This window comes from Dryobates pubescens, chromosome 17 (genome assembly GCF_014839835.1).
Source record: "Dryobates pubescens isolate bDryPub1 chromosome 17, bDryPub1.pri, whole genome shotgun sequence".
NCBI classification, from domain to species: Eukaryota; Metazoa; Chordata; class Aves; order Piciformes; family Picidae; genus Dryobates; species Dryobates pubescens.
In genome coordinates, this window is record NC_071628.1 from 24,278,333 (window position 1) to 24,295,510 (window position 17,178).

The 17,178-nt window shown below is 55.5% G+C and overlaps 1 protein-coding gene across 1 annotated transcript in view; it reads left to right on the forward strand.

Annotated features, from left to right (window-relative positions):
• MYO9A (myosin IXA) overlaps positions 1-17,178 on the forward strand; it is a 221,133-nt gene that overhangs the window by 93,583 nt on the left and 110,372 nt on the right. Inside the window, exon 9 of the mRNA XM_054169279.1 lies at positions 7,726-7,842. Within this exon, the coding sequence (XP_054025254.1) occupies positions 7,726-7,842 (117 nt within the window). The remainder of the gene's footprint in view (positions 1-7,725; positions 7,843-17,178) is intronic.

The window sequence follows — 17,178 nt, forward strand, 5'->3', positions numbered from 1 at the left end:
TCTTCCTCTCTCCAGACTAAAAAGCCCCAGGTCCCTCAACCTCTCTTCACCAGGCAGTGCTCCAGGCCCCTGATCATCCTGGTAGCTTCTCCAGCAGATCCCTGTCCCTCCTGAGCTGGGGAGCCCAGAGCTGAACACAGTACTCACTCACACCTCTGCCTCAGCACCCATTGAGTAGGCTCAGCCTGAGGGGACATTGGGACAGGCTGCCCAGGGAGGTGGTGGAGTCACCAGCCCTGGATGTGTTTCAAGGTGGTTTGGATGTGGTGCTTAGGGCTATGGTTTAGGGGTGACCCTTGCAGAGCAGGGTTCTGGGTTGGACTTGGTGATTCTGAGGGGCTTTTCCTGGCTGTGATTCTGTGCCATAAGAGTGAGGCACTAAACCCTGCCTGTGGGCAGAAGGAGGCATTTGAGCCTTCCCTAATGCCAGAAACTTTGGGGTTAATCTATTCCCCTTCCCCCCCCCCCCCCCCAAATGATAGCATTGTTTGGGTTGGAAAAGAGCTTTAAGATGGAGTCCAACCAGGTCACCACCAACCCATGGCCCTCAGCACCACAACTTTGCAGCTTCTAAACACCTCCAGGATGGGCATTCAGCAGCCTCCCTGGGCAGCCTGGGCCAGTGCTTGAGAATCCTTTCAGTGAAGAATAGGATAGAATAGAATAGAATAGAATAGAATAGAATAGAATAGAATAGAATAGAATAGAATAGGATAGAATAGAATAGAATAGAATAAACCAGGTTGGAAGAGACCTTCAAGATCATCCATCCCAACCTCTCACCCAACACCATCTAATCAACTAAACCATGGTACCGAGCTCCCCATCCAGTCTCCTCCTAAACACCTCCAGGGATGGTGACTCCACCACCTCCCTGAAGTTTCTTCTCATGCCCATCCTAAGCCTCCCCTGCTGCAATCCAAGGCCATTGCCTCTCATCCTGTCACTTGTTACTAGTTAGAAGAGCCCAATCCCCACCTGGCTCCAACCTCCTCCCAGGTGGTTATAGAGACTGAGAAGGTCTTCACAGGATCACAGAATGCTTTGGGTTAGAAGGGACCTTCAAGATCATCCAGTTCCAACCCCCTGCCATGGGCAGGGACACCTCCCACCAGCCCAGGTTGGTCAAGGCCTGGCCTTGAACACCTCCAGTTCAGCTTTAAACCAAAAACCTCAACCACCTTTAAGTTTTTCAGCTTAAGGGGAACAGGGGATGAGTGGGAACAATGCTGAAGGACTTTGCAGGGCCGAGAGCAGCAGTTTGTTGTGCATGGTTGCAGCAATGTCTCACATCCCAGGTGGCAGAAGGCAAACAGATCCTGCTGAAGACAAAGATGCTGCTGGAAGCTCTGTGGCTTGAATCAAACCCTTCCATAGCTAAGATGAGCAGAGCCAGATCACCAGAAATCATAGAATGGGTTGGGTTGGAAGGGACCTCCAAAGCTCATCCAGACCAACCCCCTTGTAATGGGTTGGGGCAGGTCCCCTCCCCACCACAGGCAGAAATAACGACTCAGGCAAACGGATTGCAAAGGTGATGAAAGTTTAAATAGAAAGCAGTGAATGTTACAGAGAACCCAAAGCACAGTGACAAAGAGAGATCCCATCCCCACCTGAGGGTGCATCCAAAACCCCCAGGGCTCCTTCTTCCCCCTCCCTCTGCTGGGCTAGTCTCAGCTGGCCAGGCCTGAGACTGCCCATCCCCCTGTGGCCTTGGGCCTAATCAGGCCATGGCCGGGAGATCTCTCCCCCAGTTACCAAGTCTCGGAGAGGGAAGGAAAGAGGAAGTGCCAGACCCCGCACTGGATCTTATAGTGGTGCAAAGAATTATGGTAGGGAATACACAGTTTCCTGTGTCCATCCCTCTGGGCTGGACTTCTGGACACGGGAAGTGAATGCACCAGGGGGGCACCCAGCTCAAACTACAACACCCCTGCACTCAGCAGGGACATCCTCCACTAGATCAGGTTGCCCAGAGCCCTGTCCAGCTTCACCTTGACTAGCTCCAGGGCTGGGGCCTCAACCACCTCCCTGGGCAACCTGCTGCAGTGTTCCAGCAGCCTCCTGCTGCAGAACTTGTTCCTCACATCCAATCTCAATCTGCTCTGCTCTCATTTCAAACCATTGTCCCTGGTCCTGTCCCTGCAGGCCTTTGGGAACAGTCCCTCTGCAGCCTGCTTGGAGCCCCTTCAGGTCCTGGCAGGCTGCTCTAAGGTCTCCCTGGAGCCTTCTCTTCTCTAGGCTGAACTCCCACAGCTCCCTCAGCCTGTCCTTGTAGCAGAGCTGCTCCAACCTCCTGATCATTTTTGTGGCCACCCCTGGACCCTCTCCATCATGTCCATGTCTCTCTTGTGTTGAGGACTCCAGAGCTGGACACAGTGCTCCAGGTGAGGTCCTCTCCCCAATTACTTCATCTGACCCAGCACAACCATTGGACCATACCTGGAGCAGCAGCCAACCTCTGCTAGTCAACTGTGAACACAGAATCACAGAATCAGCTAGGTTGGAAAAGACCTCAGAGCTCATCAAGTCCAACCTATGACCTAATACCTAACACCTCCTGACAACTAAACCATGGCTCCAAGGGCCACATCCAAGCCTTTTTTGAGCACTCCAGGGATGGGGACTCCACCACCTCCCTGGGCAGCACATCCCAATGGCCAATTCCTCTTGCTGGGAAGAACTTTCTCCTCACCTCCAGCCTAAACCTCCCCTGGCACAGCTTTCTGACCCAAACAAAAGCTCTGCACGAAGGCCTCCTGCCAGCAGCACCAACAGGTCCACTAGAAGTGTGGTTCAAGAAAGCCTGCCTGGAAGAAAGAATCCTTGCTGGGCTGCCACTGGCCATGGGGACTCAGGACATCAGGAGAAAGGAGAAGCAAGGCCAGGCCCAGCCCTGCTGCCATCAGTTAGGACAAGCATTACCTTGATGGGCTGAGAAAGAAAGGGATTAATGCTGTGGGGTATCTAGGAGGCACCTACAGATTTCTAAAGACTTTAAACCTCTTAGCTCCTGGAGAGCTCTGCCCATCTTCCCCCACCACTAATGCAAAGGGTGAGAGCCTGGCACAGGCTGCCCAGGGAGGTGGTGGAAGCCTCCTGCCTGGAGGTGTTTGCAGCCAGGCTGGAGGTGGCTGTGAGCAACCTGCTGTGGTGTGAGGTGTCCCTGCCCATGGCAGAGGGTTGGGACTGGCTGAGCCAAGGCTTCCACCACCTCCCTGGGCAGCCTGTGCCAGGCTCTCACCACCCTCCTGGTGGTGTCCACCACCACCATCCAGCCTGAATCTCCCCACTTCTAGTTTTACTCCATCCCCCCCAGTCCTATCCCTCCCTGATACCCTCAAAAGTCCCTCCCCAGCTTTCCTGGAGCCCCCTGCAGATCCTGGAAGGCCACAGGAAGACCTGCTGAACTAGTCACTGAGTCCCAGCAGGGTGAGGGTTGGAAAGGACCTCTGGAGCTCAGCCAGTCCAACCCCCTGCTAAAGCAGGGCACCCACAGCAGCCTGCCCAGGAGTACAGTGGCCAGGGGGGGGTTGGAATCTCTCCAGAGGAGACTCCACAACCTCTCTGGGCAGCCTGCTCCAGGCCTCCAGCAGCCTCACACCAAACAAGTTTCTCCTCCTGTTCAGATGGAACCTCCTGGGTTCCAGTCTGTGCCCATTATCCTTTGTTGTGTCATTGGGCACCAGCTGCCCACCAAGGGATTGCAGCCCATGGATGGCATCTTCAGCAGCAAGCTGAGGGCTGCCCAGGCTCAAGCCTCCTCTTCACTGCCTGCTGTCCCAGCAGCACTCTGTGCCTTCTGCCTTCCATCCCCATCCCTGTGTGCCTGAAGCCAGTTCCAGAATCCAGCTGCTGGATCCAGTGCCCATCTGCTGCTGAGCCCAGTCTGGGCCTTGCCCAGTGCCTGCCCCCAGCAGCAGTGGTGCCAGAGGTGCCCTCACTGCCCTCAGGGGCTGGGCTCCATATTTGTTTGTGTCTCTCTGTCCCTATCCCATGGCATTGTTCTCTCCATCCCAGCTGGACAGAGTTCCTTCCCCACCCCATCAGCCTCTCTCCCTTCTTCCCTTTCCCTTCCCTTTGGGAAGCAGAGGGCTTCGTGGAGAGCCTCTGGCACTCATCTGGTGTCCAGCCCAGCCCTGACCCTTGCCACTCATTTTGAACATTGTCAGCATTTTCTGCTGCCGCTGAATAAACCTGGCTCATTAAAACCCAAAAGCTTCCCAGTGACTCCCTGCAACCTCCCAACCTTCCCAGTGACTCCCTGCAACCTCCCAACCTTCCCAGTGACTCCCTGCAAACCTCCCAACCTTCCCAGTGACTCCCTGCAAACCTCCCAACCTTCCCAGTGACTCCCTGCAAACCTCCCAACCTTCCCAGTGACTCCCTGCAAACCTCCCAACCTTCCCAGTGACTCCCTGCAACCTCCCAACCTTCCCAGTGACTCCCTGCAAACCTCCCAACCTTCCCAGTGACTCCCTGCAACCTCCCAACCTTCCCAGTGACTCCTTGCAAACCTCCCAACCTTCCCAGTGACTCCCTGCAACCTCCCAACCTTCCCAGTGACTCCCTGCAACCTCCCAACCTTCCCAGTGACTCCCTGCAAACCTCCCAACCTTCCCAGTGACTCCCTGCAAACCTCCCAACCTTCCCAGTGACTCCCTGCAAACCTCCCAACCTTCCCAGTGACTCCCTGCAAACCTCCCAACCTTCCCAGTGACTCCCTGCAACCTCCCAACCTTCCCAGTGACTCCCTGCAAACCTCCCAACCTTCCCAGTGACTCCCTGCAACCTCCCAACCTTCCCAGTGACTCCTTGCAAACCTCCCAACCTTCCCAGTGACTCCCTGCAACCTCCCAACCTTCCCAGTGACTCCTTGCAAACCTCCCAACCTTCCCAGTGACTCCCTGCAAACCTCCCAACCTTCCCAGTGACTCCTGCAAACCTCCCAACCTTTCCAGGTGACTCCTGCAAACCTCCCAACCTTCCCAGTGACTCCCTGCAAACCTCCCAACCTTCCCAGTGACTCCCTGCAAACCTCCCAACCTTCCCAGTGACTCCCTGCAAACCTCCCAACCTTTCCAGTGACTCCCTGCAAACCTCCCAACCTTCCCAGTGACTCCCTGCAAACCTCCCAACCTTCCCAGTGACTCCCTGCAAACCTCCCAACCTTCCCAGTGACTCCTGCAAACCTTCCAACCTTTCCAGGTGACTCCTGCAAACCTCCCATCCAGCACTTGCAGTGGTCTCCAGAAATGCTTTGGTCAAAGCAAGAATGATCTGGGTGCAGGCAAGGAGAGTCCCCATGGATTCATCCTCCTTGTGACCCCACACTGGGTATGAGAGACCTGTTTTCTGCCTTCCAGGGAGCAAACAAGCAGTGCAGAGCTCTCCTTTCAGACCTGGATCAGCAAAGCCATCTCTTCCCTGGGCTGAAGTTTGGCAGCCCACAGAGGCAGGAGTGAGGCTCCTGCACTAAATGGTTGAGGTTTTGTGCTTGTGTGGGCAGTAGAAGTGGAGATTCCTCTTCTCTTCAGGAAGCAGGAGCACAGGAAGGCAGGAAATGTCCTCTTGTCCCTCAGGAGCTCTGCTGGGCTTCCTGGAATTGCTCCAGGAGGATGAAAGGTGCTGCCAAGGAAATAATCAGGGGCCAAAATAAAAAGGCAGCACCAGGAGTCTTCCTCTTCAGGAAATTCCTTCCCCAAATCCAATCTGGATACAGATTTTAGTGGCTTCATGGCAGCTCTGCTTGGGATCAGCTCTCAGTGTGTTGCCCAAGGATGAGCAGAGGGCTATGGAGCCTGGGCTGCAGCGAGAGAAGCACAGCCAGCAGGGCAGGGAGGGGATTCTGCCCCTCTGCTCCACTCTGCTGAGACCACAGCTGCAGCTCTGGGGCCAGCTCTGGAGCCTCTGTGCCAGGAAGGCTCTGGAGGGGCTGGAAGGTGTCCAGAGCAGGGCCATGAGGAGGAGCAGAGGGCTGGAGCTGCTCTGCTGTGAGCACAGCCTGAGGGAGTTGGGGCTGTGCAGGCTGGAGAGGAGAAGGCTCTGAGGAGACCTTCTGGTGGCCTTCCAGGATGTGCAGGGGGCTGCAAGAAAGCTGGGGAGGGACTTTGGAGGGTGTCAGGGAGGGATAGGACTGGGGGGGATGGAGCAGCACTAGAAGTGCTGTGGTGTGAGGTGTCCCTGCCCATGGCAGGTGGGTTGGGACTGGCTGAACCTTGAGGTCTCTTCCAGCCCTGCCAGCTCTGTGGTTCTATGATTGCATGAGTGAGAGGAGCTCAGCAGTGGCCATGAGGAGGGTGTCAGGATGAAGGTGCCAGGCTCTTTGCAGTGCTGTCCTGTGGTACTTGTTCACTGTATTTATTAAGACATCTGTCCTATATTTTATGGTCAACCTGGAGGAGGTGATTGAGACTACTCTCAGCAAGTTCCTGATGATACAAAAGTGGGGGCTGGCTGACACCCACAGGCTGTGCTGCCATCCAGCCAGAGCTGGACAGGCTGAGAGCTGGCTGCAGTACCTGCCCCCAGCCCAGGCTGCTCCAGGCCTCATCCAGCCTGGCCTTCAACACCCCCAGGCAGGAGGCAGCCTCAGCCTCCCTGGGCAGCCTGTGCCAGGCTCTCCCCAGCCTCACTGGCAAGAATTTCTTCCTCATCTCCAGGCTCAGTCTCCCCTCTCCCAGCTCAAATCCATTGTCCTTCATCCTGGCACTCCCAGCCCATGTCCAAAGTCCCTCCCCAGCTCTCCTGGAGCCCTTCAGGTACTGGAAGGTTGCTCTGAGGTCTGCCTGGAGCCTTCTCTTCTCCAGGCTGAACAGCTCCAACTCTCTCAGCCTGTCCCCACAGGGGAGGTTCTCCAGCCCTCTGATCATCTTTGTGGCCTCCTCTGGACCCTTCAGCAGGTCCATGTCCTTGTGTTGAGGACTCCAAAGGTGGACACAGCACTCCAGGTGGGCTCTCAGAAGAGCAGAGACCCTCTGTGTGTGGTGGCTGAGCGCCTGGTGGTGGACACCCAGCTTGTGAGGTGTTACTGCAGGAGAGCTCCTGGAGGAGAGCTGAATCCTCCTGCTGGCATCTGTGCCTCTCTTGGCTGTGCCTGGAAGCCTTCCAGTTCTCAGCACTTATGGTGCTGCTGGGTCTCCCCTTCTGTACCCCTGGGTGGTGCCAGGTGCTGCCTGCCCCAGTAGCTGCTTTCACATCACTTGGAATTGTTGCTGTGCCACATCAGCCAGAATCACAGAGTGGCAGGTATTGAAAGGGACCTCTGGAGGTCATCCAGATCCAGTCCTACCCTCCTGCCAAGGCTGGGCCACCTGGAGAAGGTCACTCAGGAGCACATCCAGGCAGGTTTTGAATGTCTCCAGGGATGGAGACTCCATCACCACCCTTGGCAGCCTGTTCCAGGGCTGTGTTTCCTTCTCCCCGAATAAAATCTTGGAGGATGTTGGTGAAGTGCAAGAGTTGTATTCTTTGCTTCCCTTCCCTGCCACTGATGGGATCTGTGGTGTGATCTCATGCATCATCCACTTGACTGCCCCAAACCCAAGCCCTGGGCTGGCACCCAGGTCCGATGCCATCAGGACTGTCAGCAGGAATTAAAGCAGCAGGGAAAAGCTTTGGCAGGGCAGAAAGATGAACCCTGGGGATGGGAGCTTGAGAAGCAAACCCATTTTGGTGCAGAGTGGAAATCTTTTTCCAACAGCCTCCTCTTGTGTTGTCTTTCAGGCTGTGACTGTGAGGAACTCCATGGCCAAGTCCCTGTACAGTGCCCTGTTCGACTGGATTGTCTTCAGGATCAACCACGCACTCCTCAGCTCCAAGGACATGGAGGAGAGCAGCAAGGTAAGGTCCCAGAGCCCTCCTGGCTGCATTCTTACAATCATAGAATCAGAGAATCAACCAGGTTGGAAAAAGCCTCAGAGATCATCAAGTCCAACCTATTACCTAATACCCAGCACCTCCTGACAGCTAAACCATGGCTCCAAGGGCCACATCCAATCTCCTCTTGAACACCTCCAGGCATGGGGACTCCACCACCTTCCTGGGCAGCACATCCCAATGGCCAACAACTCTCTCTGGGAAGAACTTTCTCCTCACCTCCAGCCTAAACCTCCCCTGGCACAGCTGGAGACTGTGTCCTCTTGTTCTGGGGCTGCATGCCTGCCTGGCAGCAGAGCCCAAGCCCCAGCTGGCTCCAACCTCCCTGCAGGGAGTTGCAGAGAGCAAGAAGGTCTCCCCTGAGCCTCCTCTTCTGCAGGCTAAGCAAGCCCAGCTCCCTCAGCCTCTCCTGCCAGGGCTGTGCTCCAGACCCCTCCCCAGCCTCCTTGCCCTTCTCTGGACACCTTCAAGTCTCTCAATGTCCTTCTGAAACTGAGGAGCCCAGAGCTGGCCACAGGACTCCAGGGGTGGCCTAAGCAATGCTGAGCCCAGGGCACAATGACCTCCCTGCTCCTGCTGCAGGCCAGGCTGCCCTTGGCCTTCTTGGCCCCCTGGGCACACTGCTGGCTCCTGTTCAGCTGCTGTCCACCAGTACCCCCAGGTCCCTTTGTGCCTGGCTGGTCTCCAGCCACTCTGTCCCCAGCCTGCAGCACTGCCTGGGGTTGGTGTGACCAAAGATGGAATCACAGAATTGTCAGGCTTGGAAGGGACCTCAAGGATCAGTTCCCACCCCCCTGCCATGGGCAGGGACTCCTCATACTGGAGCAGGTCCCAGTTCTTTCATCCTGAGGGTTATCTCTAGACCCTGGGGATAGGTCCTCTCTGCAAGGCAATATCTCAGCACTTGGATGACATCTGCTTGCTGACTTAGTGTGTTTAAGAGACTTCCTGAGGGGAGCTGTCTCTGATTTATGAACCAGAACTAGAGTCTTGTACCTCCCCAGGAATGGTTGCTGGCCTCTGAGTTTGCAGTAGGTGAGCAACACAGGAAGGCTGCAGAGGGACTTCTCATGAGGATGTCTAGGGACAGGCCAAGGGGGAATGGTTTGAAGCTGAGGGAGAGCAGGGTCAGACTGGAGCTTAGAAATAGCTCTTCAGTATGAGGCTGGGGAGACTCTGGAACAGGCTGCCCAGGGAGGCTGTGGCTGCCTCCTGCCTGGAGGTGTTGAAGGCCAGGCTGGATGAGGCCTTGAGCAACCAAGAGTAGTTGAGAGGTGTCCCTACCCATGGCAGGGAGGTTGGGATTGATGATCTCTGAGGTCCCTTCCAACCTGAGCCATTCTGTGGTTCTGTGACTTTAGGTGTTCAAGAGGGGATTGGATGTGGCACTTGGTGCCATGGTCGAGTCATGAGGTCTGTGGTGGCAGGTTGGACCTGATGATCTTTGAGGTCTCTTCCAGCCTTAGTGATACTGTGAGACTGTGACTCACCCTGCAGCTAATGTCCTGGCTGCAGCCCAGCCCAGGCTTGCCAGCAACATTGCTCTGCCTTTTCAGAGGCATTGTGGAATAATCCCACAGGGTGGGAAGGTTCAGAAGGTGATAGGGTTTGGGCAGAGGGCTTTGTTCTGTGGCAGGCAATGGCACACAGAGGGAAAATAAGGCTCAAAAGCATCTGAATTCAGAGTGCAGATGGAAGGAGAACTGAACTTAGTGAGGAAAATTAACAAGAAAATTCATTAGCAAGTCACAGGACAAGAGGAAGTGGCCTCATGTTGCAGCAGGGGAGCTTTAGGTTGGGAATGAGGAACAATTTCTTCCCCACAAGTGTTGTCAAGCCCTGAAACAGGCTGCCCAGGGCAGTGGTGGAGTCCCCATCCCTGGAGGGCATTTAAAACCTGTGTGGATGTGGTGCTGAGGGCCATGGGTTAGTGGTGCCCTGCCAGTGTTGCTTTAATGGTTGGACTCGGTCTGGAAGGTGTCTTTCAATCAACATGTGACTCTCTCAGCTCTTCATGAGTGTAAATCTTGATTCCAGTGGTCATGCAGAGCTGTCCTACAAAGCCACTCTTGGAGAGCTTGTTCAGCCCTCCCAGAATTTGTCTCAGCCATCACTGGAGAATCATTGGCCTGGAGCAGAGGAGGCTGAGGGAGACCTCAGTGCCCTCTACAGCTCCCTGAGAGGAGGCTGCAGTGAGGTGGGGGTTGGGCTCTGCTCCCTATCTCAGGTGATAGAAGGAGAGGAAATGGCCTGGAATTATGCCAGGGGAGGCTTAGGTTGGAGATGAGGAACAATGTCTTTGCTGCAGGAGTGGTCAGGATTTGGCAGAGGCTGCCCAGGGAGCTGGTGGAGTCCCCAGCCCTGGAGGTGTTCAGGAAACCTGTGGCCATGGCACCTGGGGCCAGGGTCTGGTGGCCATGGGGGGGTTGGGTTGCTGCTTGGACTGGGTGGCCTCAGAGAGCTTTTCCAACCCAAACAATTCTTTCATTCATTTGTTAGCTCCTCAAAACTAGAGGCTGAGGGAGCTGGGCTTGCTTAGCCTGCAGAAGAGGAGGCTCAGGGGAGACCTTCTTGCTCTCTCCCTGCAGGGAGGTTGGAGCCAGCTGGGGGTTGGTCTCTTCTGCCAGGCAGGCAAGCAGCCCCAGAACAAGAGGACACAGTCTCAAGCTGTGCCAGGGGAGGTTCAGGTTGAATGTTAGGAAGAAATTCTTCCCAGCAAGAGGAATTGGCCATTGGGATGTGCTGCCCAGGGAGGTGGTGGAGTCCCCATCCCTGGAGGTGTTTAGGAAGAGCCTGGATGAGGCCCTTGGTGCCATGGCTGAGTTCACAGTATCACAGTCTCACAGTATAACTAAGGTTGGAAGAGACCCCAAGGATCATCAAGTCCAAGCTGTCACCACAGACCTCATGACTAGACCATGGCACCAAGTGCCACATCCAATCCCCTCTTGAACACCTCCCACCTGACTCCACCACCTCCCTGGGCAGCACATCCCAATGACGAACGACTCGCTCGGTGAAGAACTTTCTCCTCACCTCGAGTCTAAACCTCCCCTGGCACAGCTTGATCAGATGGTGCTGGGTGATAGGTTGGACTCAATGATCTCTGAGGTCTTTTCCAACCTGGTTAATTCTATTCTAGTCTAGTCTATTCTAGTCTAGTCTAATCTAGTCTAGTCTATTCTCAGCCAGAAACCAAAGCCATTGGCTGAAACATTTGCCACTGTCCCATCTGGGCAGTTATTTTCGTTACCCTTTTGTTGTGGTCCCAGCATGGTCACAGCCACCCAGGCCAACCATGGTGACCAAGCTGGTGGTGGATGTGATGTTCCCTGGTGCAGGTGGTGTGTGCTGGGGAGGCTGTTTCTACCTAGCTCAGCCTGTTTAACTACTGGCAGCCTTGGTGCTTTGGTGAGAGGCAGAAAGAAGACCTAAACCCTAATGAAGTCTAAAACCCAGGAGGATTTGGGACAATGGGAAAGGAGACAACTTCCATCTCCCAATGTGTGTGTGTGTTTGATGTCAGCAGAGAGGAGAAGATCAAAAGGTGGAGCTGGGTAAAAAGAAATAAACAGCCAGGCCCTGCTCTGCCACTGCCTTGGCAGGATGGAAATCAGAGCTTTGATATCCAAATGGGGTTGGCTGCAGAGGGAATTATTTTGGGAAAGCACAGTGGGATCTGGCTTATCTTGCTTGCTGACAGGATTCATGGCAGATTATTGCTGAGCTGAGCTGTGAATGAGTTATTGGATAGGGCCTGGGCTCTGCTCTGCCCTGCGTGCGCCGCGCTCCGGCTCCCTTCCCCTTGGGCTCCTCAGTGTTGCTCTTAGCTCCTTTGATGTTCTCCTGGTCCCCTCCAAACAGTCTGAAATGTGACCTTTATTAATGAGGTCAGAGCCTTTCCCTCCTCTTGAGAAGCAGACTACTGAACCTCAGAGAGTCTCTTATTTAATTCTCCCTCAAGAAATGAGGTTAAGAGCTGGCAGAAATCCTTCTCCTGGCCTAAAAGGCTGATGGAGTGCAGGTCGTGGTGGATGAAAAGGCCTTGCTCCCAAGGGTTCTTTGGGAAGCTTTGGCTCTTTGGTTCTTCTGAAGTGCCTTAATTCCTTCCTAAATAACTCTGCTGCTGTTTGCAGCTGAGCTGCTATGTCTGGTGGGGCTGATGAGCACCAACTCATGGTCATGAAGAGAATTGATTTAAGTTAACAGCCCTGGAGAATATTCCTGGTTGAATTCCAGCCAGAGTGTGGCCAGCAGGAGCAGGGCAGAGATTGTCCCTCTGTACCCAGCACTGTTGAGCTCACACCTGGAGTCCTGGGTTCAGTTTTGAGGCCCTCACTCCCAGAAGGACATTGAGTGCTGGAACAGGTCCAGAGAAGGGCAACCAAGCTGGGGAAGGGTCTGGAGAAGAGGGCTGGGGAGGAGCAGCTGAAGGAGCTGGGGGGGGTTGGTGTGGAGGAGGCTGAGGGAGACCTCATTGCTGTCTCCAGCTCCCTGAGAGGAGGCTGCAGGGAGCTGGGGGTTGGGCTCTGCTCCCTAATCTCAGGTGACAGAAGGAGAGGAAATGGCCTGGAATTGTGCCAGGGGAGGCTTAGGTTGGAGTTGAGCAAAAATGTCTTTGCTTCAGGAGTGGTCAGGGATTGGCACAGTTCAAGAGGGTCAGGGATCTCCTGGAGGGAGTCCAGGGGAGGCTACAAGGATGCTGAAGGGCCTGGAGCACTGCTGGTGAGGAGAGGCTGAGAGCCCTGGGGCTGTTTAGTCTGGAGAGGAGAAGGCTGAGGGGGGATCTGATCAATCATAGTAGTATCATAGAATCAGTCAGGGTTGGAAGGGACCACAAGGATCAGCCAGTTCCAGCCTCCCTGCCATGGGCAGGGACACCCCACACTAGATCAGGCTGCCCAGAGCCTCATCCAGCCTGGGCTTAAACACCTCCAGGGACAGGGCCCCAACCACCTCCCTGGACAACCCATTCCAGGGCTTCACCACTCTCATGGGGAAGAACTTCCTCCTCACCTCCAGCCTGAATCTCCCCACCTCCAGCTTCATTCCATTCCTCCTAGTCCTGAGCAGTCCCTCCCCAGCCTTCTTGTAGCCCCCTTCAGATCCTGGAAGGCCACAATGAGGTCACCTGGGAGCCTTCTCTTCTCCAGACTGAACAGCCCCAACTCCCTCAGTCTGTGCTCACAGCAGAGCAGCTCCAGCCCTCTGCTCCTCCTCCTGGCCCTTCTCTGGACACCTTCCAGCCCCTCCAGATCCCTCTTGTCCTAGGGGCTCCAGCACTGGAGGCAGTACTCCAGGTGGGGTCTCCCCAGAGCTGAGCAGAGGGGCAGAATCCCCTCCCTTGCCCTGCTGGCCACACTTCTCTTGCTGCAGCCCAGGCTCTGCTTGGCTCTCTGGGCTGCAAGTGCACACTGAGAGCTCCTGCTGAGCTTCTCCTCCCCCAGCACCCCCAAGGCTCTCTCCTCAGGGCTGCTTTCCAGCCAGTCCCTGCCCAGCCTGGATTAGTGCCTGGGATTGCCTCCACCCAGCTGCAGGACCCTGCCCTTGGTCTTGTTGAACCTCCTGAGGTTGGCTTGTGCCCACCTCTGCAGCCTGTCCAGGTGCCTCTGGATGGATCCCTTCCCTCCAGCTGTCTGCTGCCCCACACAGCTTGGTGCCATCAGCAACCCTGCTGAGGCTGCACTCAGTGCCACTGTCCCTGGCACCCACAGAGATGTTGAACAAGCCTGGTCCCAGGACTGAGCCCTGAGGGCCTCTGCTTGTCCCTGGCCTCCACTGGGACATGGACTCATTGACAGCCACCCTCTGGGTGCAGCCCTCAAGCCAGTTCTGTATCCATCTAGTGGTCACCCATCACACCCCTGTGTCAGCAGCCTGGAGCCCAGGCTGTGGTGCAGGACAGTGTGGAAGGCTGTGCTCAGGCCCAGGCAAAGGACATCAGCTGCTGCCCCTCAGCTATTGATGTTGTCACCTGTGCAGAGAAGGCCACCAGGTTGGTCAGGCAGGATTTGCCCTTGGTGAAGCCCTGCTGACTGTTCCCAGTCACCTCTTCACTCTTCTTCTGAGTCAGCAGTGCCTCCAGGAGGATCTGCTCCGTGATCTTTCCGGGCACAGAGGTGAGACTGCCTGGCCTGGAGTTCCCTGGCTCCTCCTCCTTACCCTTCTTGCAGATGGGAGCAATGTTTCCCCTTTTCCAGTCTGTGAGGACTGCCCCAGACTGCCAGGACCTTTGGAATAGACTAGAGAGGGGTTTAGCAACCTCCTCTGCCAGTTCTCTCAGCACCCCTGGGTGTACCCCGTGGGGTCCCATGGACTTGAACACTTTCAGGTTCTTCAGGTGATCACCGACCTGATCTTCACTGACCATGGGCAGTTCTTCCTCCCCATCCCTGCCATTGTCTTCCATGACTCCAGGAGTGTGGCTGGAGGCCCTGGCAGTGAAGACTGAGGTAAAGAAGTCACTGAGAACCTCAGCCTGTTCCTCATCACTTGTGGCCATGTCACCAGTTTCCTTTCTGAGGGGCCCACACTTTCCCAGTCTTCTTCTTGCCATTCATACACCTGTAGAAACTCTTGGTGCTCCCTTTAACCTCCCATACTGGAGGCATACTGGGCCCTCTGCTCCCCTCACAGGGAGTCTCCTACAGCGAGGACCTGACGAGGCTTCCTTTCCAGATTAGTTGTGATGGCTGAGCTGAGGCAGCCTGTCCCTGGTGCAGCTTCTGACCCTCTGGAGTCCTCATCCTCACCTCTGACCTGCTCCTCCTGCAGAGCCTCATAGCTGTCCCTGGTGCAGCTTCTGACCCTCTGGAGTCCTCATCCTCAGCTCTGACCTGCTCCTCCTGCAGAGCCTCATAGCTGTCCCTGGTGCAGCTTCTGACCCTCTGGAGTCCTCATCCTCAGCTCTGACCTGCTCCTGCAGAGCCTCATAGCTGTCCCTGGTGCAGCTTCTGACCCTCTGGAGTCCTCACCCTCAGCTCTGACCTGCTCCTGCAGAGCCTCATAGCTGTCCCTGGTGCAGCTTCTGACCCTCTGGAGTCCTCATCCTCACCTCTGACCTGCTCCTCCTGCAGAGCCTCATAGCTGTCCCTGGTGCAGCTTCTGACCCTCTGGAGTCCTCACCCTCAGCTCTGACCTGTATCACAGTATCACAGTATCACAGTAACTAAGGTTGGAAGAGACCCCAAGGATCATCAAGTCCAACCTGTTCCAACAGACCTCACAACTAGATCATAGCACCAAGTGCCACGTCCAATCTCCCCTTGAACACCTCCAGGGACGGCGACTCCACCACCTCCCTGGGCAGCACATCCCAATGACGAACGACTCGCCCAGTGAAGAACTTTTTCCTCACCTCGAGTCTAAACCTCCCCTGACACAACTTGAGACTGTGTCCCCTTGTTCTGGTGCTGGTTGCCTGGGAGAAGAGACCAACCCCCACCTGGCTACAACCACCCTTCAGGTAGTTGTAGAGGGCAATGAGGTCGCCTCTGATCCTTCTCTTCTCCAGGCTAAACAACCCCAGCTCCCTCAGCCTCTCCTCATAGGGCTTGTGCTCAAGGCCTCTCACCAGCCTTGTTGCCCTTCTCTGGACACCTTCAAGTGTCTCGATGTCCTTCCTAAACTGAGGGGCCCAGAACTGGACACAGTACTCAAGGTGTGGCCTAACCAATGCAGAGTACAGGGGCACAATGACCTCCCTGCTCCTGCTGGCCACACTATTCCTAATACAGGCCAGGATGCCATTGGCCTTCTTGGCCACCTGGGCACACTGCTGGCTCATGTTTAGGCGGGTGTCAATCAGCACCCCCAGGTCCCTCTCCGTTTGGCAGCTCTCCAGCCACTCTGACCCCAGCCTGTAGCTCTGCATGGGGTTGCCGTGGCCAAAGTGCAGCACCCGGCACTTAGACTTATTAAATGCCATCCCATTGGACTCTGCCCATCTGTCCAGTCGGTCAAGGTCCCTCTGCAGAGCCTTTCTACCCTCTAACTGACTAACATCTGTTCCCAACTTGGTGTCATCTGCAAACTTGCTGATGACTGACTCAACCCCCTCATCCAGATCATCAGTGAAGATGTTAAAGAGGATGGGGCCCAGCACTGATCCCTGGGGCACACCACTGGTGACTGGCCGCCAGCCGGATGTGGCACCATTCACCACCACTCTCTGGGCTCGGCCCTCCAGCCAGTTCCTAACCCAGCACAGAGTGTTGTGGTCCAAACCACGAGCTGACAGCTTAGCCAGCAGTTTACTGTGGGGGACGGTGTCAAAGGCCTTGCTGAAGTCCAGATAGACTACACCCACAGGCCTCCCCACATCCACCAGATGGGTCACCTGATCATAGAAGGAGATCAGGTTGGAGAGGCAGGACCTGCCCTTCCTAAATCCATGTTGGCTGGGCCTGAGCCCTTGGCCATCCTTCAGGTGCAGTTATTGCCCCCAGGATAATCTGCTCCATCACTTTCCCTGGCACTGAGGTCAGGCTGCCAGGCCTGGAGTTTCCAGGTTCCTCCATCCGTCCCTTCTTGTGGATGGGGACCACCTTGGCCAGTTTCAGTCACCTGGGACCTCTCCAGTGAGCCAGGACTGGAGGAAAATGATGGAGAGCGGCTTGGCCAGCTCATCTGCCAGCTCTCTCAGCACCCTAGGATGGATCCCATCCGGTCCCATGGACTTATGGGTGTCCAAGTGGCTCAGCAGGTCCCCAGCTAATTCCTCATGGATTTCCAGGGCATCACACTGCTCCCCGACCCTATTACCCAGCTCAGGAGGCCACTCATCCTGGACTCCTACCTTGCTGTTAAACATCGAGGCAAAGAAGGCGTTCAGGACCTCAGCCTTTTCCTCGTCTTTGGTCACCATGTTCCCCTCCAGGTCCACTAAGGAGTGGAGGTTCTTCTTGCCCTTCTTTTTAGCATTGATATATTTGTAAAATTGCTTTTTGTTGTCTTTCACAGAGGTGGCCAGCTTCAGTTCCAACTGGGCCTTTGCCTCTCTAATTTTATTCCTACATAGTCTAACCACTTCCTTAAACATACCTCGAGAAGCCTTCCCCTCCTTCCAGAGGTGATACAGCCTCTTTTTTTCCCTTAAATCCTTCAGGAGCTGCTTGTCCATCCAGGCCGGTCGCCTTCCCCGCCGGCTCATCTTTCGGCACATGGGCACCGCCAGTTCCTGTGCCTTCAAGAGCTCCTGTTTGAAGCAGCTCCAACCCTCCTGGACCCCTCGGTTCATGAGGGTTGGTACCCAGGGAACTTTACAAATAAGTTTCTTAAAGAGGCTGAAGTTTGCCCTCC